At 43.0% G+C, this 24,278-nt stretch overlaps 1 protein-coding gene across 33 annotated transcripts in view; it reads left to right on the top strand.

The window, feature by feature from the left end:
- Positions 1-22,129, top strand: part of PUM1 (pumilio RNA binding family member 1) — a 141,096-nt gene extending 118,967 nt beyond the window's left edge. For 7 of the 33 annotated variants that reach the window (XM_021095755.1, XM_021095762.1, XM_021095761.1 and 4 more), the window contains 7 exons: positions 90-219; positions 2,185-2,319; positions 5,648-5,785; positions 8,239-8,364; positions 9,474-9,595; positions 15,697-15,889; positions 20,256-20,765. In XM_021095755.1, the coding sequence (XP_020951414.1) occupies positions 90-219; positions 2,185-2,319; positions 5,648-5,785; positions 8,239-8,364; positions 9,474-9,595; positions 15,697-15,889; positions 20,256-20,387 (976 nt within the window). In that variant the 3' untranslated portion in view covers positions 20,388-20,765. Of the gene's footprint in view, positions 1-89; positions 220-2,184; positions 2,320-5,647; positions 5,786-8,238; positions 8,365-9,473; positions 9,596-15,696; positions 15,890-18,977 lie in introns of all 33 variants that reach the window. The other 26 variants (XM_013999086.2, XM_021095747.1, XM_021095743.1 and 23 more) reach the window with 10 other exon arrangements.

Raw genomic sequence — 24,278 nt, 5'->3', positions numbered from 1 at the left:
GTGATAGGTTATATAAATTGAGCTAATCTTTATATGCTTTTCAAGTCTTCCTAAAATACTGTGATTGCCCTTTTTACTTTGTGCTTCAGATTCATTCAGCTGAAACTTGAGCGTGCCACACCAGCTGAGCGCCAGCTTGTCTTCAATGAAATCCTCCAGGCTGCTTACCAGCTTATGGTGGATGTATTTGGAAATTACGTCATTCAGAAGTTCTTTGAAGTAAGTCTTTGTTCTTTTTATCCTTTAACTTTAGAGAATCTCCACAGCATTTTGATTTTCATTAGCTTTTTTTAGAATTGCATTTTCATTCTAGTACTCAATATAAGTGTGTGTGGTCTTTTTGAAGTGTGTTTAAATGTTTCTCCAATTCATTAGCAAAAGTGCATTGTTTAAATACCCAAGCAGATGATGCTGGTGTATTTTAGAAATATGTTTGGAGAACCATTGTCCCCAGTTAGGATCCAGCACAATATTCCTGATCACTAAAATAGTTTCACTAAACACGTCTATTTTGGAGGAAGAATCCTTGTAAGATAGTTTTAGCAAGATCACACAGTAAAGTTCTGAAAATGAATTTTATTTTATTTTATTTTATTTTTTGTCTTTTTGCCATTTCTTGGGCTGCTCCCACAGCATATGGAGGTTCCCAGGCTAGGGGTCCAATCAGAGCTGTAGCCGCCAGCCACCACAACCACAGCAACGTAGGATCCAAGCTGCGTCTGTGACCTACACCACAGCTCATGGCAACGCCGGATCGTTAACCCACTGAGCAAGTACAGGGATCGAACCCGCAACCTCATGGTTCCTAGTCGGATTCGTTAACCACTGTGCCATGATGGGAACTCCTGAAAATGAATTTTAAAAAATGGATTCCTAAAGAAATATCTGTGAACACCAACTCTAGTGTTTTTCATCATAAACCACAGTCAAGAAGATTGTTAAATGCTGCTTCTTGGGTGATCCTTCAGCCTTGGTTCTTTAATATTTCTCCATTAATGTGGATAATGTGCATTCTCATTAACATTGTCTTTGGAAAGTACTGATGAGATGATTGGATTAATATCTGTTTCCTCTTTTAAACTAGAATGTGAGAAAGGCAGGGAATTTGTAAATTTTTTATATCTTATTTTGTTTGGTTTGTGTGAAGATTTAAAAAAAAATTGGCTCAGCTTTTATCTTCCCAACTTTTCTCATGAAGACTTCAGTTCTTTGGACTCTGAATTCTCCAGCTATGGATTAAGAAATCAATCTAAACATGTATCTTATAATTTTGACTTCAGAATGCCTTTTTACTGCCTTTTTGTCACATGTATAAAATACAGAGATCTCTAACTCTAAGGTTAATGCAACTAGGGGTAGCTGATTGAACAGTGGGTTATAGCAGTATGATTTGGGACAAACTAGGGAACTTCTCTTACTTAGGGAATGCTCCTGGACTTCTGTTCCCTTGTATGGAAAATGGGGGGGTTGGGCAACCTTTTTCATAAAGTCTCTTCCAGTCTCATACTGTTCAAATGAAAATAAAAAGCAATGGATGGAAAAAGATTTTAGGAAGCGTTTTAACATTGTGCAGCCTTACCTCTGGATTCTGCTAACTTTCCCCCTGACTCTGACTTGTATAAATAGACAGTATCAATTCTTAGAGTAATGTAAAACAGTATCTTCAGAACAGAGTGTGCATGTGTGCTTTGGCTTACACTTCATGTGAGTGAAAGAAGAGCTTTTCAACTCATAGGATGTATGAGATGTGAGGTAGATTTGCTGTGAGAAGTTCTTAAATCTTCCTCAGATGTCGTCTAAAGCTTTAATAAACAATATCTTCCACATACATTATTGTTTTTAGAGTAAATGTAAATTTCCTTATAATTAATGACACATAAATGTAACGGTACTGATGAATTTAAGGGCGCCTGTGAGGAACTGTGTATTTGTTTAGCAGATACTAGTAATGACACTACTACTGTTGCATATCTGGAAAGTTTTTTAACGTGAGAAAGAGTTTCTCATAATCAGGCTGAGATGTACTGGCTCAGAGAATCAAAGGCTTTTTAAATGAAAGATTAATCATAAATGACAGGACCAAAAGAGGTATGCCAGTGTAGACACAGAATAATGAATGCTTTGCTTTCTCTGGTTTCTTTCTTTCTACCTAAGTAATGGTGTTCACCCACACATTATGTCTAGTTTGGCAGCCTTGAGCAGAAGCTGGCTTTGGCAGAACGGATTCGAGGCCATGTCCTGTCATTGGCGCTACAGATGTATGGCTGCCGTGTTATCCAGAAAGCTCTTGAGTTTATTCCCTCAGACCAGCAGGTAATTGTAAGTTTCCCCTTTAACTTTTTTCTTAGTGTTTGATGTTTCTCCATGGTACATGTAGTGAACTTTACAAATTTGTCAGTCTTTAGTTTTCTTTCACAGTTTTTCTTTACTGCTTGTGGCTGCCTTTCTGTGCATGGCAAGCATGAACTGTGCAATTAATTTTGTAAATTTGTAGTGGGTCAAGCGTCTTGTGTTAAAACCAGTGGTTTCAAACACTCTGCTCTTTGACCAGAACTTAGTTTTTTAGTAGGTGCAATTTTAGAGGTGGATTTTTTTTGATAGGGGCAGGGGTGGATCTTTTTAAGGGCTGCACATTCCGCATATGGAGGGTCTTAGGCTAGGATTGAATCGGAACTGCAGCCTCTGGCCTAACCATAGCCACAGCAACTCGGGATCCAAGCCACGTCTGTGACGTACACCACAGCTCATGACAATGCTGGATCCTTAACCCACTGAGCGAGGCCAGAGATCGAACTTGTGTCTTCATGGATGCTAGTCAGATTTGTTTCCACTGAGCCACAATAGGAACTCCCTAGAGGTGGGTTCTTTGTTTGGCAAGAGCTGAATTAGGTAAAGTCATTTTCTTCCATCTGAACTTGACCACTCCAACAAACCCAACTTTTATCCAGTCCACCCTCCATTTTTCTTCACTTACGCCCTCTTCTTCATCCCTTCCACCACCATTTACTGAGTGAGCCCTGCCCAGGGAGCGTGTGTGGGGAAGGGTGGTGGGAAGCAGTGGTGAGGTGGGAGAGCACGTGCCCGGGACTTTGAGGGGAGGCTTTGCAGGGGGAAACGTCCAGGCTAAAGAGGACTTGGGAAACAAGGGACAGAACTCGGACCTGTTGGGTACTGTGAGGGGGAGCTGGCACAGAAGGCACCTGAGGAGGCCCCTGGGCACAGAACAGTCACAGAGCAGGTCCAACAGGCCTCACACAGAGCACAAGGCCCGGGCAGCCAGGGTGACCAGAGGCAGGCGGGCCACAGCAGTGTTTGCACTGGGCAGCGCCGAGAGCCTCGGGGTGCTGTTGATGTGAAGCCCCAGCTTTTGGGCTCTGAACTCACTCAGCCCTTCTCGATGGAGGAGGTGGCGGTGGTCTGGCAATGATGAGCCACTTGCCCTCTCTGAGAACAGAGTTCGGTAATGAGAATCTTTGTTCTGGACTCAAGTTCTGAGCCAGACAAGGCACCCACCACCTCCAGTTCCAAGCAAAACAGCAAAACCCCGCAGTGGTGTTGGCGATGGCAGTTGAAGGCTGGAGAGTCCAAGTCCTTCAACTGGGAGGCCCAGATACACATGTGAGGAGGCTGGTGAAGGCAGAGGGAATGTTGGAGACAGAACAGTGGGTCTGGAGTTCTTTCATTCCGTGCCTTGTACTGGAAATGCAGCAGTAATAAGAGGGTGTTGTGTGTAAGGTAATTAGAAGCAGGGGTTAGGCTACTAGTATGTTTTCTTCTAATGTTCAGACGTTATCTGTTTTAATATTCCTTGGGATGCTTAGGGATGAAAATTTGATGACTGAATCTTTCTTGGTTAATTTTCTTGTTTCATTTGAGTATGGAACTTTCTTCCTCTCTTGACCGTAATGCCCACTGACTGAAAGCAAACCAGGAGCATTACAGTTTCTCGGGTCTTTTCCCTGTCTTTGTCCTCTCCAATGATTATGAGATATGATTGATTTTTATCTCCAGCTTTTCATTTTTTTGTTTGTTTGCTGATCGAATGGCTACATTGTAGCTTTTTTTTTTTTTTTTTTTTTTTTTTTTTTTTTTTTAAATCTCCCTTCCCTTTCCTTTTGGCTATTGTTCTTTTTACTCTCTATTTCTGCATTTTTTTTTTTTTCTGGTGTGGTTTCTCTGTGATTCTTTTTCTGGTTCAAAACTACTGTTCTTGATATGAGTAATTTCCAAGTGTAAGTGTATTTTAGATGAAATTAACTCATCTCCAGTGGAGTTTTTACCTCTTTGAGTTAAAGAAAATTTTCAAGGAAGCCACCTCCCCTTCATTTTGATTGTTAGAAATGTTCCTTGAGTTTATCTTTATAAAGATGTCATTCTGTATCATTTTCTCAATTATATTTCTATAATAAATTACTCTTTTCTGACATCTGATTTATTGCTTCAGGAAACTTTCCTGAATCTGTTGTCTTTTTCTTGTTTAGTCCCTAGCATTGTAATCTCTTTAATTAGGAAATCTCTTAGTTGCTTTGACATATTTAACATCTCAGGGATTTAAGTAAGACATTGTATTCACAAGTGTCATTGTTTTAAACTGACTTGTAGTCTGCTACCATAAATATGTAGAGATTGGATAGATACATCAAGCAAATTGGGGAGCAGATACTAGGGCCCAGCCATGGTGCAGGTATTCAGCTTAAGGATACCTGAAATGTGAGGCAGTGAGTTTGAGAAAGGGGTCCATGGCTCTTCCTCTACCCTTGTCACTTGTGTGCACGTGTGTGTACGCACATGTCTGGCCCTCTTCTGTATTTCCCTGAGTTTGGACAATTTTTGTTAACTGAGAGTACTGTTTCAGCTGTCATTGCAGTCACTCTGGCCTGGTGGAAAGACCATGTTGGAGTCACAGACCCAGGCTAGAATTCTGATTCAGTTACAGTCTGTAGTTTTAATACGTTATTTAACCCCTCTCAGACTCAGTTTCTTCATATATACATACATATGAGTGGAGGGAGGGTGTACTGAGTAATATATAATTGATAGGTGGTTTGCTGACATGGGTTGCTTTGCCACACACAGGAGCCAGGTTTCTTGGGTTTGAGTCGGTGGCAAGTCTACATGATTTTAACAAGTCAACTAATTTGTCTTTGCCTTAATTTCCACATGTGTAATAATATCCAGTGCATAGGATTGTGAGGCAGATTCAATGAATCAAAGCATATTAAGCACTTAGAGGTCTGCCTAGCCTAGAGTAAGCTCTAGATTAACTACAATCATTTAATAATATATACCCTACAGGATTGTCATGGTAAAAATATGATGAGTTGTATGTGAAATTCTCTAATGCAGTGTATTTGACTGATGTAGGCTCCTATTTGAAGATGTCTGCATTTTTTTGGTAACCCCCAGAGGTCTTTTACAAGTTAGAGAACTTTGCTTAAGACTGGTTATTATTATCAGAATTTGCTAACTTGTGGAAGAAACTCCAGTCCTCCTTCGTTATTAGGTCAGAGTGCCACAGCTGAGTTGTCCCACTTACATTGTCATGGATTCCCTGCTTGACGCTTTTGTGTTTGGTAAGGAGAACATTGAATGTTCAGGTGTTTGCTCTCTGTGATTCTGGTGGTGCTTTCTTTTCTTGACCCAATAGAATGAGATGGTTCGGGAACTAGATGGCCACGTCCTAAAGTGTGTGAAAGACCAGAATGGCAATCATGTGGTTCAAAAATGCATTGAATGTGTGCAGCCCCAGTCTTTGCAATTTATCATCGATGCATTTAAGGGACAGGTAAGTGACTTACAAAAGAAACAAGGAAGAGAAGTTGATGATTGTTTCCATTGTGGGCAGAGAACAGAATGGGGTGTGTGGCGTATTCTCAAGTGCTTAGTGTATTTTTTTTTTTTTTTTTTTTTTTTTTTTTTTTTTTTTTTGTCTTTTTAGCTATTTCTTGGGCCGCTCCCGCGGCATATGGAGGTTCCCAGGCTAGGGGTTGAATCGGAGCTGTAGCCACTGGCCTACGCCAGAGTCACAGCAACGCGGGATCCGAGCCGCGTCTGCAACCTACACCACAGCTCACGGCAACGCCGGATCCTTAACCCACTGAGCAAGGGCATGGACTGAACCCGCAACCTCATGGTTCCTAGTTGGATTCGTTAACCACTGCACCACGACGGGAACTCCTGCTTAGTGTATTTTAGACTGCAGTAAGTAGCAGTCCTGTTCAGTGGTGTCAGGTACCTAGCTCTGTGTGCCCAAGGCTCTTCCCTTAATTGTCCATGGATATTCTCTCCATAATCTATCTGTCTATCTAAGTATTTTTCTTTTCTTTTTTCTTTTCTTTTCTTTTCTTTTCTTTTTTCTTTTTTTTTTCTTGCAGGTCCCTTGGCATATGGAGGTTCCCAGGCCAGGGGTCAAATCAGAGTTATAGCTGCTGGCCTACGTCAGAGCCACAGCAATGCCAGATTTGAGCTGAGTCTTCCACATACACCACAGCTCACGGCAACGCCAGATCCTTAACCCACTGAGCGAGGCCAGGGGTCAAACCTGTGTCCTCATGGATACTAGTCAGATTCGTTTTTTTTGAGCCACAGCAGGAACTCCCATTATTTTTCTTTTCAATGGCCGCCCCCACAGCATGTGCAAATTCCTGGATCACAGATTGAAACTGAGCCACAGTTGTGACATATGTTGCAGCTGCAGCAGTGCTGGATCCTGTAACCCACTGTGCCTGGCCAGGAATTGAACCTGCATTTGGATTCTTAACCCACTGTGCCACAGCGGGAACTCCTCTCCATCAGTGCAGGTGTCTGCTCATTTTGAGATGAGATACTGTCATCAGAATTGTTAAGATTAAATCTCATATTTGAAGGATGAATTTTTCCTTTGGTTAAGTACTATTTATCTTGAAATTAAATTCTTTTTTTTTTTTTTTTTTTTTTTTTTGTCTTTTTGCCTTTTCTAGGGCCACTTCCACGGCATATGGAGATTCCCAGGCTAGGGGTCTAATTGGAGACATATCCACCGGCCTACGCCAGAGCCACAGCAATGCCGGATCCTAGCCACGTCTGCAATCTACACCACAGCTCATGGCAATGCAGGATCCTTAACCCACTGAGCAAGGCCAGGGATCGAACGCGCAACCTCATGGTTCCTAGTCGGATTCGTTAACCACTGCGCCATGACGGGAACTCCTGAAATTAAAAATTTTTTATCATGTTTTAAAATTCATTTACAGAACCAGTCATACAGGTTACATGCATCTAACAAAGTGCGTCTTAATCTGGGAGAAGGAGTGGGGCAGTGATCAGGTTGGTTTGAACTTTGTTCAAAAAACCATATAGTTTCCTAGCATTATACTATATACATATACAAGCCTAGAGTATTATAAGTAAATATTTGAAATATGATAATTGAGTGAGATAAGTCCTGTTGCTTCAGATGGAGTGCTTAGCATTTTTATAAAGCTAAAATTGAGCAGAACTGTACAGTATATTAAGTATATATAGTTGTACACATGAAGCTACATGTATAAAGCACTTAGTGCCATGACTGACACTTGTAAAACATCTATCACGCGTTAGCTATTGGTCTTATTCTTGTGAGTATTGACGTTATTCTTGATAACAGATTTGAGGGGCCAGTGCTTCAGGTCATTCGGGCAGGAAGGGCAGAATATGGGTGCTATGGGTCTGAAGCTTGGTGCTTGTCTTGCTTCAGACTTCAATAAAAGAGGAAGCTTTTCTTATTGCTGGAAAACACCCAGACTCAATTCAGAGCATTGTAGTGTAGTTATGTGAAAGCATTTGGGCTTTGATTCCAGCCCTTTTTTCTGTTTTTAAACTTGCCCTTTAACACTATGGACTCGTAACTGTGTTTTCTATGGCCTTGACTAATTTTCTGTTCCTTTCTAAGCCTTTTGAGAAGTCCTTTTAGGCTCTGAATTTATGTACATCTGTGAATTCCTAGAATGGGTTTAATAAATGAGTTTACCTTCACACATACATACACACTTTATTATTTGTATCGAGAACTTAAATGCCATACCTAAAATTTGGACTTCGGGGTCAGACTTTGTAAACTTCTAGGAGCTTCAGTTTTCTCATCTATATACTGGGAATAACCATGACTATCTCTCAAGGTCATCAAAGATTAATGGGATAATGTATATAAACAATACTGAAGTGTTGAAAGTGGCAACAACTGTCATTTTTGGCTTTCTTAATTGTCTTGATTTGCCCTAGGTGTTTGCTTTGTCCACGCATCCTTATGGCTGCCGAGTGATTCAGAGGATCCTGGAGCACTGTCTCCCTGACCAGACACTCCCTATTTTAGAGGAGCTTCACCAGCACACAGAGCAACTTGTACAGGTAGTGGAGTTACCAGTACAGTAACTGCAAACACCTGTGGGCTTGTGTGTTTTCTCAGCACAGGCATCCATTCCAGAAGAGGTTAACGTGTTCAAAATGCCCATTGAAACTCTGGGCAGGTTCATGTTTTATTGATATGGGTAATGAATGGAACCCTGCCCTTAGAGCTGAGATCTGCCTCTGATTTTCAAGAGATCTGCCGAGAACTGTCAAAAGCCAGAGCTCTGTCAGGGATTAAGCTAGCTGTGGCCACTCAGGCGGGCCATTAAGTCTCTCTGTGTATCAGTTTCACAGTTGCAAATGAACTAAATGGATTAGTTGATTTCTTTTGTCTATTTTTGATACTTTGTCTTGCTTATACTAAAAATTTCCCCCATATTATACTGTTTGAACACTTTCTGCATGTATCATTTTGTCCGGAAGCAATTTTGGGGTCAGTGTTGTTTTGGTGAGAGATGTGAGACTATAAATGTGTTAAATATTAATTGTAGAAAAAAAAAGTGCAGAAAGTAGCCACAAAACAAATTAACCTTAATTCTACCATGCAGAAGCAAACACTTAATTTTTTACATCTTACAAAGAAATATTTTTGCCTCTGGAATTCCTTGCTCACACATGTGTTCTTTCAAAGCATCTTTCACTTTTGATGAATACCTTCATTGTATGCTTTTCATGTTATTTAATTACATTTTGTCTTTGTTGGACATAAGTGGTAGTTCCAGTTTTTCTTTGGTAATAGGTGCAGGACCCTTTTCCACATTTCTGTTTTAGAGCAAAATAGCTCTTTATTGCCACCTCTTTCTCTCTTTTTTAAATGAGAGGAGGCCTAGTTTTTTGTGTATAGTACTTTATGAAGACCCTAACTGGGACCTTTGGGCAAAAATATATATAGAAGTGTTCCATTATCTCATAATAATGTGTTCCTGTCTTATAGTGATAGGGAAAAATTGTCATTACCTATTCATTTTAAATGCTCATGTGTTCATTGGTATTCAGGTAAACAAACCATCACGGTGCTACCGGAAGATAGGTATTGATTTGATATAAGGATTTAGGTAACATAGAACTTGTTTATATAAATTAAAACTTTTCTTTTGTTTCTCAAACAGGATCAATATGGGAATTATGTAATCCAGCATGTATTGGAGCATGGTCGTCCTGAGGATAAAAGTAAAATTGTAGCAGAAATTCGAGGCAATGTACTTGTATTGAGTCAGCACAAATTTGCAAGGTATGTGGTTTGAATTACATGGACGGTTTTTCCGAAAGAGACGATTAAATAGTAGTTCAGGTCTAGAGAAAGAGTGGATTTTAATACTCCCCCCCCCCCTTTTTTTTAATGTTTATTTTCCTCAAAGTAGTCATAGCTTAAAAAAATCAGAGTTCTACTACAAAGTATAAAACATCAGAAGTCTCTTAGTAGACTCCTCACTTCCCTAGAGTCAGCTATTTTGAAATCTGGGGAATATTTTGTACTTTGGTAAACTGGATATTTCAGTAACTTACTTGTTTAGAATTGTGAAATGTTCTTTACTCAGTTTTTCCTTTTTGGCCCCTTAATTAAGAGGCAGGTATATATATACATGTGATATTATTATTGTTATTGTTGTTATTATTATTATTATTTTCTTTTCAGGGCTGCACCTGTGGCATATGGAAGTTCCCAGGCTAGGGGCCTATGCCACAGCAACACCAGATCCTTTATACCACCGAGGCCAGTGATCGAACCTGCATCCTCATGGATATTAGTCGGGTTCTTATTAGCCCACTAAACCACAGTGGGCCTTAGTATTCTTAAAATCTCTTCCCATCTTCATAAATGTACTGGCCTAGGAATAAAATGTATTGAAGTTCTCCTGTGGCACAGTGGGTTAAGGAGCTGATGTTGTTAACTGCAGCAGCTTAGGTTGCTGCTGTGGTGTGGATTTGATCCTTGGCCCAGGAGCTTCCATATGTCATGGACACAGCTGAAAAAAAAAGAATAAAATGTGCTAGTTATTCCCAGGTTGTGAAAGATATTTTAGGTACCTTATAAGTAGCAGAGGTTGGAGAAGAAGAAATGGATGGCCCTCCAGCAGGTTAATGGTCTGATCTTGTGAGGAGAGTCTTTATACCCTCTCATACACTTGACATAGTACCCTGTATTTGTAGAATATTTTTCTCCACTAGTTTTAAAAATAAATTGCAAGGCAAGTGTGACTCCTATGACCTTGATGTTTTTAAATTGCCCCCCCCCACACAGTTTTGTTTTGTTTTTTGTTTTTTTTGGGTCTTTTTAGGGCTGCACCTGAGGCATATGGAATTTCCAGGTTAGGGGTCAAATTGGAGCTGTAGCTGCCGGCTGATACCCCAGCCACAGCAGCGCAGGATTCTAGTTGCATCTGTGACCTACACCACAGCTCACAGCAATGCTGGATCCTTAACCACTGAGTGAGGCCAGGAATTGAACCCACTTCCTCATGGATACTAGTTGGTTTGTTACCATTGAGCCATGATTGTTCCCTTTTTTTGTTTGTTTGTTTTGTTTTGGTGGGGGTAGGTGGGTGATGGTAGCACACCTGTAGCATATGGAGGTTCCCAGGCTAGGGGTCACATTGGAGCTATAGCTGCTGCCCTACACTACGGCCACAGCAACGCAGGATCCAAGCCACATCTTTGACCTATGCCACAGTTCAGAGCAATGCCGGGTCTTTAACCCACTGAGTAAGGCCAGGAATGGAAGCCATATCCTTGTGGATACTGGTTGGATTTGCTACCACTGAGCCATTTATTTTGTTGGGAACTCCTCTTAGTCTCTTTTTTTGGGTCATTGTCCTATTAACTTTCTTGTTCAGTGTACTTTATATCTTACCCTTACTAGCATTAAGTATTAATGTTATGCAGATTTGTAGACTGATAATGACCCAGTAGCTACTGTGGGCCCAACTGTCTCACAGTTGACAATTACAATAAATTGTAGACAATGCCAAAAACTACCTGAAGACAGCAGAAAGTGACCAAGAGCAAGGAGATAACCAGAGAGGGGTAGGCAAGGTTGTTAATACTTGGAAGAAGGTAATTGCACTGGGGGAATTTTCTCCTCCTCTTTATTTATTTTTGTTGGGGTGGCAGATATAATTGACATACAGCATTGTGCAAGTTTTAAGTGTACAGTTGGTTTGATACATTTTTATGTTGCAGTATGATTTCTGTAGTACCGTTAGTTGTTGTCATGTCACGTAATTATCATTTTTATGTTGAGAACCATGAAGGATCTGGTCTGTTAGCAACATTTGAGTTTATAATACAGTGTAGTTGACTATAATCAGGAAAAGTTTAGCCTGTAGGTACTTCCCAGTCTGCTGGTCCGTGTTGGTCTCCTAAGTTAGGATAGAAAATCTCTAGTGTTCCTGAAAGGCAGGCAGCCATGATAATTGGAGTGACAGAATGACAGGGAGAAATCCTGGAAAGGAAGAGGACCAGGGAGGAGGAGAAAGCCTAAATTTAAACTTTCTAAATATCTGGTCGACTCCTGAAACCACATTTGCATAGGGTAAATTTTGAGGCAACCCGGCTAAGGTTAAGAGAATTGAAATGAGACTTCATCTCTTGCCTATTGCATGGGAGAACTTTGCAGTTTGCCATCAGCCAAGTTAACTGCACACACAGGTGGGGGCGGGGGAGGGGGAGTAATGCCCTTAGACAAGAGTATGGCGGAGTCAGTTTCCATTGTGCATCAGTCACCATACCCAGGTAACAGGAAAATGGAACCTGCGCTCAAGAGGAAATGGAAAAAAGCTTCAAAAAATAGCTCCATACTACCCAGACGTTGGAGTTAGAAGAGAAGAATTATAAAGCATTTTATATATGAAGTTAGTATATTTTAAAGTAATTAGTATTCAAAATACTATATTTTAAAGTATTGTAAAGTATTTTAATTATATTTAAGGATTGAAGGAAAATATGCATGTAGTGAATGAAAAGATAAATGTTAGTAGAGATTTATAAGCTTTATTATAGAGAAAATAACATGGAAATTCTAGAGTAGAAAAATAAAACTTCTGAAATAAAATTCACTGTATGGGAGTTCCCGTCGTGGCGCAGTGGTTAACGAATCCGACTAGGAACCATGAGGTTTCCGGTTCGATCCCTGGCCTTGTTCAGTGGGTTAAGGATCTGGCGTTGCTGTGGGCTGTGGTGTAGGTTGCAGACGCGGCTCGGATCCCGCATTGCTGTGGCTCTGGCTAGGCCAGTGGCTACAGCTCCCATTGGACCCCTAGCCTGGGAACCTCCATATGCCGCGAGAGTGGCCCAAGAAAATGGCAAAAAGACCAAAAAAAAAATTTTTTTTTTCACTGTATGGCCCTAACAGTGAGAGATGAGAGAAGAGCGAGCCAGTAAATTTGAAAGTCAGAAAATACAAACAAACCAGTTAAACAAGTGAGCAACTTTATGACACTTTATAGTAGTAACCCAGAATACAAAGTAAATTCTTCATCAATTTTGAATGCCTAGACATGTGCATACACACTTAATTGAAGCTGTACTGCCCATGATTAATTCCGATACTTATTACTGTTTCCTTTTTTTTTTTTTTTTAAAGCTAGTCTTACATCACGAAGTCGTTTTCTACACCCACAAATGGGCTGGGAACCATAGTTTAAGATACACTAGGATAAATTTTAAAGACTGGAACAGTATTCATTGTGTGCAAAGGTGGTGGGAAGCTTTTGGTCAAGTGGGATCCTGATCTCCCTGCTTCCTTTCTTGGAAGAAGGTCAGCACGAGTCCTCCACCCAGAAAGAGTGTCCTATCCCCAACCTTTGAAAGTCCTATTTTTTTTTCTAATATAGTGATTTTTGTTTTTTCCATTATAGCTGGTTTAGAGTGTTGTGTCAGTTTTCTACTGTACAACAAGGTGACCCAGTCACACATACATGTATACATTCTTTTTCTCACATTATCATGCTCCATCACAAGTGACCAGACTAGTTCCCCGAGCTATACCGCAGGATCCCATTGTTTATCCATGCCAAAGGCAATATTTTGCATCTATTAACCCCAAATTCCTAGTCCATTCCACTCCCTCCCCCTCCCCCTGGCAACCACAGGTCTGTTCTCTATATCCATGAATTTCTTTTCTGTGGAAGAGTTCATTTGTGCCATATATTAGATTCCAGATATAAGTGATATCATATGGTATTTGTCTTTCTTTTTCTGATTTACTTCACTCAGTATGAGAGTCTCTAGTTCCATCCATGTTGCTGCAAGTGGCATTATTTTGTTCTTTTATGACTGAGTAGTATTCCATTGTGTGTATATACCACATCTTCTTAATCCAATCATCTGTCAATGGACATTTAGGTTTTTTCCATGTCTTGGCTATTGTGAATAGTGCTGCAGTGAACATAGGGGTGCATGTCTTTTTCAAGGAAAGTTTTGTCCGGATATATGCCCAAGAGTGGGATTGCTGGGTCATGTGGTAGTTTTATGTCTGGTTTTCTGAGATACCTCCATACTGTTTTCCATACTGGTTGTACCAATTTACATTCCCACCAACAGTGCAGGAGGTTCCCTTTTCTGCACACCCCCTCTAGCATTTGTTATTTGTGGACTTATTAATGATGGCCATTCTGACTGGTGTGAAGTGGTGCCTCATAGTAGTTTTGATTTGCCTTTCTTTAATAATCAGTTATGTTGAGCATTTTTTCATATGCTCATTGGTCATCTGTATATCTTCTTTGGAGAAATGTCTATTCAGATCCTTTGCCCATTTTTCAATTGGGTTGTTGGCTTTTTTGCTGTTGAGTTGTATAAGTTGTTTGTATAAAGTCCTGTTCTTACCCTGATCACTTTGTAGGGGAAGTAGCCCTGGGGTGGACGAAGGTACAACCCAGCCAAGCAGTCCTAAAAAAAATGATCTGATGAGTTCTTTGCCTGAACATTTGGAGACTGTCACTGGCTTCATGCTTTCTGAACCAGCTCAGTAATCTTTTCACTCCCTTTTCTGGTAAGGGAGAAGCCAGTGGCTCTTATATTTTAAAAGTGTCTGGGATAGGAAGTTGTTTTGGTCGTGGTTGTTCAGTTATCCAGAGGCCTGGCCTTTGAAAGAAGGATTAAGCCACCATCCCTGCCTTCTGTTGCTCCTGGAGTAGGCATACAGTTCCTTTTTTCAGCCCCCGAAGGCAAAATTAAGATAAATGGGTGAAATTTCAGAGAGAAAAGCATATTTTATTTCAGTATATAAAGAATATTTAACCAAGCCATTCGCTTTTATGGTAGGTTATCCTAGCACTTCCAAATCATAGGAAATTCCCCAGCTAAATGGCCATCTTTCAGTATTGTCAGAAAAGAACTTTCTGTATTGGCTAGGTTTGACAGTTCCTCTTTTGCTTGAGTGTTCTATGAGCCAGAGCAGCTAGCTCTTGCCCCAGTCGAGAACTCTTTGCAGATGTTCTCTCTGCCAAGTATTAGCTCCAGGAATACAAATAATAACTAATATCCTTGTTCTTTTTTAATACTTAGTTGTTATATAGTTACTTATACTACCTGTATAGTCATATGTTCTGTAGTTAGAGATACTCTATATACTATGTAGTGTGGTTGATTTATGGTGCTAACTTCTGTTGTTATTTCTTGTTCTTTGACATCACACAACTTCCTCATTCCTGCAGAGCCACAGATGCAGGGCACTGCTGACTTACAAAACCATGAGTAATCAGTCACTCTAAGGTGGTGAATGCCCATTAGCATGGCTGTGTTTAATTTCCTCAGCCTCTCCAGTCCCTCTGGATTGTAGAAAACTCTGATTTAATGAAACCGTATTTCTTTTTTCCTTTCCCAAAAGGGATGTATCTGTGAGGTGTTTAGAAATGCAGACATACCTGGGGGTTCTTCTTGTTCATAAACTCTTAAGAGGCAATGTGAAGTAGTTGAATGGGGACTATGGTTTCTTCTTTATATTCCCTCACTCAGGAAGTCTAGAGCCTCCCTTAAGTGCCAGGCTGTGCTCGCAGAGGCAAGGGGAGAACGATAGATTTTGATAGAGTTGAAGTTACGCTCGTTAACCAGTTCAGCTGTTAACCAGCCTTGTAAACCTTTACTTACCGGGGCTTGTTACCCTCGCCTGTTCGAGGGTTGGGTCTGGTACTCTCCAAGACCTGTTCTCAGCCTTGGTTCGCATTGGAAGTGATAGATGGCAGAGGAAGAGTCTCATAGAGCCAAACAGATGATGAATTAATCTCCCGAAAATATTAACATCTCTTTGCTGCTAATTCTGAGGTCAGGGCAGAGGCCAGACAAATACAGCCTAACAGGGTCCCTCTAAGCTGTCCTGGATTTGTTTCATTACAGCAATGTTGTGGAGAAGTGTGTCACTCACGCCTCCCGTACGGAGCGCGCTGTGCTTATCGATGAGGTGTGCACCATGAATGACGGTCCTCACAGTGCCTTATACACCATGATGAAGGACCAGTACGCCAACTACGTGGTCCAGAAGATGATCGATGTGGCAGAGCCAGCCCAGCGGAAGATCGTCATGCATAAGGTAAGCCGCTGGTTGCAGACCTCCAGAGAGAACGTGTGCAGGGCCCCCTGGTGCTTCTCATTTCTGAAATGCACAGGAGCACGGGCCTCCTGCACCTTTTTGCAGTTTGTCCCTGGACTGTGTCTCATGCTGTGCTCCTTTTTCCTTTACCTGGAATGGCTGTCATCCCTGGGTTCGCCCCCTCCCCCGACAGTAAATCACTGGTGTGAAAGACTGTTAAACTCAGGCTTTGTGAGGGAGCCTCCTCTCTGATCTTCAGGCCATGCTTCTACCCTTCGGCTCCTAGGAGACCAGCTTCTCAGTCCAGCAAGTGAACCTTGCTTACCTTCTTTTTCTCCCTCCTCATCATTCATTCCACCACCATTTACTGAGTGAGTGCCTGCTCAGGGCAGCCGTAGGCCTGGCACATGGACCTGGTGCCCACTCTGGGCCAGACACTAACACAGAGATGGCCGAGACTGAGCCCTGCCCACAGAGCGTGTGTGGGGAAGGGTGGTGGGAAGCAGTGGTGAGGTGGGAGAGCACGTGCCCGGGACTTTGAGGGGAGGCTTTGCAGGGGGAAACGTCCAGGCTAAAGAGGACTTGGGAAACAAGGGACAGAACTCGGACCTGTTGGGTACTGTGAGGGGGAGCTGGCACAGAAGGCACCTGAGGAGGCCCCTGGGCACAGAACAGTCACAGAGCAGGTCCAACAGGCCTCACACAGAGCACAAGGCCCGGGCAGCCAGGGTGACCAGAGGCAGGCGGGCCACAGCAGTGTTTGCACTGGGCAGCGCCGAGAGCCTCGGGGTGCTGTTGATGTGAAGCCCCAGCTTTTGGGCTCTGAACTCACTCAGCCCTTCTCGATGGAGGAGGTGGCGGTGGTCTGGCAATGATGAGCCACTTGCCCTCTCTGAGAACAGAGTTCGGTAATGAGAATCTTTGTTCTGGACTCAAGTTCTGAGCCAGACAAGGCACCCACCACCTCCAGTTCCAAGCAAAACAGCAAAACCCCGCAGTGGTGTTGGTGATGGCAGTTGAAGGCTGGAGAGTCCAAGTCCTTCAACTGGGAGGCCCAGATACACATGTGAGGAGGCTGGTGAAGGCAGAGGGAATGTTGGAGACAGAACAGTGGGTCGGAGTTCTTTCATTCGTTCAACAAATAGCTACAAGGACACATGCTCTACAGCAGGCCCTCCTTTTCAACAGGGCGCTGCGTTGATAGACACAGCAGTGCTGTAGACATTTACACTGATGCTGGGGGAACTTTGGGAAGCGTTGTGCAAGACTGTGGAAGAGCGGGGATGTGGGGATACAGAGAAGCCTCCCCAAGAGGGTGACATTTGAATGAAGCCCTGAACTTTTCTAGGCAGTGAGAACCTAGTGTGAAGTGTGTGAAGGCTTGGAAGCAGGATACATGAGAGTATATTTGAAAAATTAAAGCAAGTCCAGTAGGGCAGGACTGTGGTACCAAAATTATCCTTACATTTCAGATAATGGCCTCGGTTGATGAGTAACTTGGAGAAAGGGGAGGCAGTGGGAGATGAGGCAGTGAGGAGACTGGACTGGGGCTTTTTTTTTTTTTTTTTTTTTTTTTTTTTTTGTCTTTTGCCAATTTTCTTGGGCCGCTCTCGCAGCATATGGAGGTTCCCAGGCTAGGGGTCGAAATGGAGCTGTAGCCGCTGGCCTACACCAGAGCCACAGCAACGTGGGATCTGAGCCGGGTCTGCAACCTACACCACAGCTCATGGCAATGCCGGATCCTTAACCCACTGAGTGAGGCCAGGGATTGAACCTGCAACCTCATGGTTCCTAGTCAGATTCGTTAACCACTGCGCCATGATTGGAACTCCTGGACTGGGGCTTTTAAAATGGTTAAGCCAAGAGATTTAGGCGACTTTGGGAATGAAGAGAAGTGGACAGAATTGGGCTTAGTGCCTTATTTGCTTGAGAGAGTTGAGAGAGTAGGAAGAATCCCAAGAATCTAAAAATCTTAAGAGTTTTCAGCTCATTCAGTGCTAGACAGTATCTGTTTGAGGAAGGGGAAACATCGAGAGTGGAGCCAGTTGATTACTTTTCATATCTCTCTACCTGTCTGCCTCCTTTTCTTTTCTTTTCTTTTCCTTTTCCTTTTCTTTTCCTTTCCTTTCCTTCTCTTTCCTTTCCTTTCCTTTCCTTTCCTTTCCTTTCCTTTCCTTTCCTTTTCCTTTTCCTTTTCCTTTTCCTTTCCTTTCCTTTCTTTTCTTTTCTTTCCCTTCTTCCTTCCTTCCTTCCTTTCCATCCATCTATCCCTTTTTAGGGCCACACTAGTGGCATATGGAGGTTCCCAGGCTAGGGGTGTAATGGGAGTTAAAGCTGCCAGCCTATGTCACAGCTACAGCAATGCTGGATTTGAGCCATGTCTGTGACCTACGCCACAGCTCACGGCAATCCTGGATCCTTAATACACTGAGTGAGGCCAGGTATCAAACCTGCACCCTCGTGGATACTATACTATTGGGTCCTTTTTCTTTTCTTTCCTTTTTTGCTTTTCAGGGCCGCACCTGTGGCACATGAAAGTTCTCAGACTAGGGGTTGAATTGGAGCAGTAGCTGCTGGCCTATGCCACAACCACAGCAACGCCAGATCTGAACCGTGTCTGTGACCTACACCACAGCTCAAGGCAATGCTGGATCCTTAACCCACTGAGCGAGGCCAGGGATTGAACCCGCATCCTCATGGCTACTAGTTGGCCTCATTAACCACTGAGCCACGAAGGAAACTCCTTGTGTCAGGTTCTTAACCCACGGAGCCACAATAGGAACCCTTCCATTTCTTTATGTTTGTTTAGTGAATTTTGGCTGCACCTGAGACATGTGAAAGTTCTGGGGCCAGGGATTGAACCTGCGCCACAGTAGTGACCTGTGCCACATCTGTGATCCTTAACCTGCTGCGTCCCAAGGGAACTTCCTCACTTCCTTTCAAATCAAGTAAAAAATGGAGTTCGGCAATATTGTACATACACGTGTGTTGTTAGTTTTTTGTCTGGAAGAGGACAGGTGTAAAGGCCAGTGAGCCAGTCCTGGGGAGAGACAGGCGAGTGGATTGACTCTCACTTCGTTTCTGAAAGGGGAGCTGCCAGAAGCAAGGGGTCCAGAGCCTTGAGTTCTCATGACAGACACATCAGCTGTGTGCATAGTCCTGACTGCAACCAACATGGAAGTGTGGCTTCGTCATATCCTTTCTGTGCATGTGTTTCGGAAGGTTAGGCAAATGGTCTGGGTCAGGCAGCTCAGAGCCTGAGCCAAGGACTGTGAATGGTTTCCCTTGTAGCAGGTTCTGAGGTGAGATGTAAACCGATGGGGGTGTGTCCTTTGCGGGGTGCAGAAGTGGCTTTCAAGAGCCACTTGACCCAACCAAACAGACAAAACAGTCTGCATGGAGCTGTCAGGCCTGGGACCTTTCCTCTTCCCCAATACGAGATCTGCAAGCAGGAACCTGGATGGGAAGCAGCTTAACGAGCTGTGGGCCTTCACTGCCTGTGTTGTGGTCGTGCAAATGATTGTGAACTCAGTGTGGTATATGCTCTAGCTGAGGTACCTAGAAGGCCCCGTGAGCTCCCAGGAGAGGAAGTGTGGGTCCAGAGGGGACCGGGATGCACAGATCTTCCAGCCGTTGTGGGGCCGCTTGGAGTGGGGAGAACAGAAGAGATGGCTTGGAGGGGTGAGCCGAGTGGACTTGGAGAGGGTGAAGGATGAGACTGGAGCAGAGCCTTGAGGGCACCGTGGGGAGAAAAATAATTGCTGGGGGAGCCAGACAGTGGGGCGCAGGTCTGTGCCGTCTCTTATTAGCCGCTTGACCTTAGGGGAGGGACATAACCACTCTGCCTCCATTTTTTAATCAGTGAAATGGGGGTGATCACACCTCTCTTATGAGGCTTCAGTGAACAGTGCTGGGCTCATGTCATTTTTGCTGTCATCGTCGGTAGCCTTCTCTGTTTCTCTGTGAACTGGAGATCAGGGTCAGGTGGTGAGCTCAGAATCGAGGGTGCCCAGAAAGAGACCCCCCACTGCTCAGAAGAGCCGTGGGGCCTGAGGGGCTGAAAGTGTCCTCCCTGGGGAGGCGCCATGCCAGCGGAGGTGTGACTCTCAGACCCTCAGTGCCCTTTGTTCCCACTCTGTTGGGAAGTGGTCTGTCTGTGGCCCTCTGACCAGAGTTTTCACCTCCTGCCTCTCTGCGCAGGGCAGGAGCTCCTTTCCTCCGCGGGCTCACTGTAGCCCTAGAATTCAGGCCAAGCCAGTGGAAGGCGTTGCTGGTGGGGCGTGCTCGTGGCATCTGGGAGCATCACCCGGAAGCCTGTGCAAGTCTGTGTCAGGCCAGAGTGACACAAACTGTGCTTTCTCCCCAGATCCGGCCCCACATTGCGACTCTTCGCAAGTACACTTACGGCAAGCACATTCTGGCCAAGCTGGAGAAGTACTACATGAAGAACGGCGTCGACTTGGGGCCCATCTGTGGCCCCCCCAATGGTATTATCTGAGGCAGTGTCACCCCTGTCCCCTCGTTCCCACTGACCTCACTGGCCCACTGGTGAATCCAACCAGCAACCAGAGATGTTCTAATGTAGAATCTGAAATGGGTAAATGGTTGCTCCAGGATTATCCTCTCCTCCAAAAAAAGGAATCAAATCCACAAGTGGAAAGCCTTTGTAAATTTGTTTAATTTTATTACGCATAACATGTACTAATTATTTTTTTTAATTGACTAATTGCCCTGTTGTTTTACTGGTGTATAGGATACTTGTACATAGGTAACCAATGTACATGGGAGGCCACATATTTTGTTCAATGTTGTATCTATATTCCACATGTGGAAACTTTCAGGGTGGTTGGTTTAACAAAAAAAAGTTTAAAAAAAAGAAAAAAAAAAGGTTTTTAACTCATTTGCCTCGCCGGCAAGTTTTGCAAATAGCTCTTCCCCACCTCCTCATTTTAGTAAAAAACAAAAACAAACAAAAAAACCTGAGAAGTTTGAATTTTAGTTAAATGACCCCAAACTGGCATTTAACAATGTTTATAAAATATATATATAAATATATATATATATAAATATAAAATGAAAATCATTTCAGAGTTGCTAAAGCTTCAGTTTATAACATTAAGTTTATGAAACTTCTAAAAATTGCCTTTTTTGGAGCCTATTATGCCGAAGAAGATAATGTAGCCTGTTTTGTGAGGAGGAGATGGGGGCGCCCTGAATGCCTTTCAAGGCCGGGCGGGTGTAATTGTTTACTGCCTACTGGATTTTTTTCTGTTAACATTGAAAGGCAAAAATCTGATTATTTAGCATGAGAAAAAAAAAAAATCCAATTCTGCTTTTGGTCTTGCTTCTATAAATATATAGTGTATACTTGGTGTAGACTTTGCATATATACAAATTTGTAGTATTTTCTTGTTTTGATGTCTAATCTGTATCTATAATGTACCCTAGTAGTCGAACATACTTTTGATTGTACAATTGTACATTTGTATACCTGTACTGTAAATGTGGAGAAGTATGAATCAACATAAACACGTTTTTTGGTAAGAAAAGAAAATTAGCCAGCCCTGTGCATTCAGTGTATATTCACACCTTTTATGGTCGTAGCATATAGTGTTGTATATTGTAAATTGTAATTTCAACCAGAAGTAAATTTTTTTTTTCTTTTGAAGGAATAAATGTTCTTTATACAGCCTAGTTAACTTTTAAAAAGAAAAAAATAGCTTGGTTTTATTTGTCACCTAGTCAGATAGTAGCAAGATCCTTTCTAAATGTTATTCAAGATGATTCAGTTCACACTAGTGGGTTTTTTTTTTTTTTTTAATCCTAAAAAAAGTAATGTTTTGCTTATTTTGTGACAGTCAAGAGGACGTGCAAAGTTGAGCCCTGCCCTAACTTTCCTTACAATCAGAGCCCCTCTCACCTTGTAAAGTGTGAATTGCCCTTCCTTTTTGTACAGAAGATGAACTGTATTTTGCATTTTGTCTACTTGTAAGTGAATGTAACATACTGTCAATTTTCCTTGTTTGAATATAGAATTGTAACACTACACGGTGTACATTTCCAGAGCCTTGTGTATATTTCCAATGAACTTTTTTGCAAGCACACTTGTAACCATATGTGTATAATTAACAAACCTGTGTATGCTTATGCCTGGGCAACTATTTTTTGTAACTCTTGTGTAGATTGTCTCTAAACAATGTGTGATCTTTATTTTGAAAAATACAGAACTTTGGAATCTGAGTTTGTGATTTATTGATTTATTTATTTTCCTAAGTAGTGTCCCAGGACAGACAGCCTTTTCCTTGTTTGTGCCTCTTTCTTCCTGCTTATTTTGTTTTCTTGAGGGAGCAGGAGGCTAGAGAATGGAAATAGGGTCAGGGTGTCAGACCGATGGCTCTTGAGCTCAGTTTTCCCCAAAGATGTCAGGTTTAAACTGCCCGGTGCATTCGAAATCAGAGACATCCCACGTTGCTCAGGATGTCCACCTTCTATTAAAAAAAAAATCAGAATATTGGCCTTCCTGGGCCTGGAATAGACACACACATCATGGGGAGCATCCTCAAAAAGCCCGAGCCCAGCAACTTGCCCTCTTCTCTGCTGGTGCTCCTCGTTGCTCCTCTGGCCTCTGCACCTTCTGTGAGCCCAGGGTCTAGATTAGAATCCAGCTGATTACAAACGTCTCCCATTCAGGACGAGTGTTGGCACCTGATTGTCTGAGATGAGGCAGTAGGTTAGGCATCTGTCCAGGCCTCCGCGTCCCGAGCCCCCTGTCCTCTCTGTCTGGGCTGCTCCCATCCGCGCCTGTGCACCCAGGCCGGCCCACGCTGGCCCTGTGTCCTGGCTCACTCAATTTAGCATCACACTGGAGATCTCTGTCAGCTTTGAGTTCAGGAGGCTCTAGCTCACTAAGGTACCTGTCACCTGTGCCTTAAGATGCCCACCTTCCTTTCTTTATTACCTTTGCTTCGGAAGCAGCTTGGGCAAAAGAAAAACCCCCCAAACCCACCACTGAAACTCAGATCAATGTTGGCAACTACAGGATGGGCTCAGCCAGGGGCTCTGGAAGTGGACTCAGGGTGGGTGTGGAAGGGACTTAGCGGGCCCCCCACCCCACCCGCCCCACTCAAGGGCAAGCAGGCCAGGCGGTTTGTCCCAGGAAAGGAGGGAAGGGTAGTTGAGATAAGGGAAGTTTCAAGTCCAGGACCTTATTTTGCTTTAGTGGCTGTAACTGAGTCCTCCCCCAGCCTCCTTCGTGGCTGTAGTGTGTGCAGCTCTGAATATTGTGGCTCTGGAATCAGCCCAGGGTTCAAATATGGCTCCCACTGCTCGCTGTGCTGGCTGGTGTTCACCCCGTCTTTAACTGAATTCCTTGCTGGAAATTGCTGCAAGGTGGTGTTACATGTATGTGAAGTGCTTCTCACATCAGGGCCTGGAAAGTTAACAGCTATTAGATGGTTTTACTGGGCACCTACAGAGGCCATGCGCAAAGTAGGTGAAGCAGGAGGCTTTGATTTCTCTCCCAGGGATTTACAGTCTTTGTGACCTTGAGAGGATACTTTTGCCTGTTGGAGGAACCTCAGTTTCCTCTTCTATAAAACTGGGGTAGTAACTCATGGAGCTGAAGTAGCATGAAATTGTTAAACATGTCCAATTGCCTGGCACCGAGGAGGCACGCAGTGTACATTTTCTTCTTTTCCACCCGGACTATTTATACTTAGACTTTGTTCTTTTTTTTTTCTCTCTCTTTCCCTTTGCTCTTAGCATTTAGTGAAATAGTCTGTTTTTAATGTTAACAAAGCAAGGTGCTAGGTTAGAAATGTGATACATCCATCCCCCACCTTATTTCCATCTTGTGTCCTTGAGGACTGGCGGGGGGGGCTTGGGGGTCAGACAAATACAGGGTTTAGGAGAGCAGCAGAAACAAATCCGACTAGAATCCATGAGGATGCTGGTTTGATCCCTGGCCTTGTTCAGTGGGTTAAGGATGTGGCATGGCTGTGGCTCTGATTTGATCCCTAGCATGGGAACTTCCATATGTCACGAGTTTGGCCCTAAAAAGCAAAACAAAACAAACAAACAAACAAAACCACAGAAAAAAACAGGGTTTCATCCCACTCGTCTTTCATTACCTGGGTCATCTCTCTGAGGCCAAGTTTCCTTCTCTGTGAACTGTGAGAAAACCTTTTATGCGCAAGATTGGTTGTGAAGATGAAGATGAAAAGAATCATGTCGCTGAGCACAGTGCCTGGCACCAATGGTGCACTACCTGAATGGCATTTACCATTTTTTTAGCTTTAACGTCACTCATCCTGTGCGCAGGTCTTGGTGAACCAAACAATCCCTGTCCATTATGTAAAGAAGTTTATCGGGAACCGAACTATCATTTGTC

Source organism: Sus scrofa, chromosome 6 (genome assembly GCF_000003025.6).
Source record: "Sus scrofa isolate TJ Tabasco breed Duroc chromosome 6, Sscrofa11.1, whole genome shotgun sequence".
NCBI classification, from domain to species: Eukaryota; Metazoa; Chordata; class Mammalia; order Artiodactyla; family Suidae; genus Sus; species Sus scrofa.
This window is presented reverse-complemented; position numbering and strand designations above follow the sequence as displayed.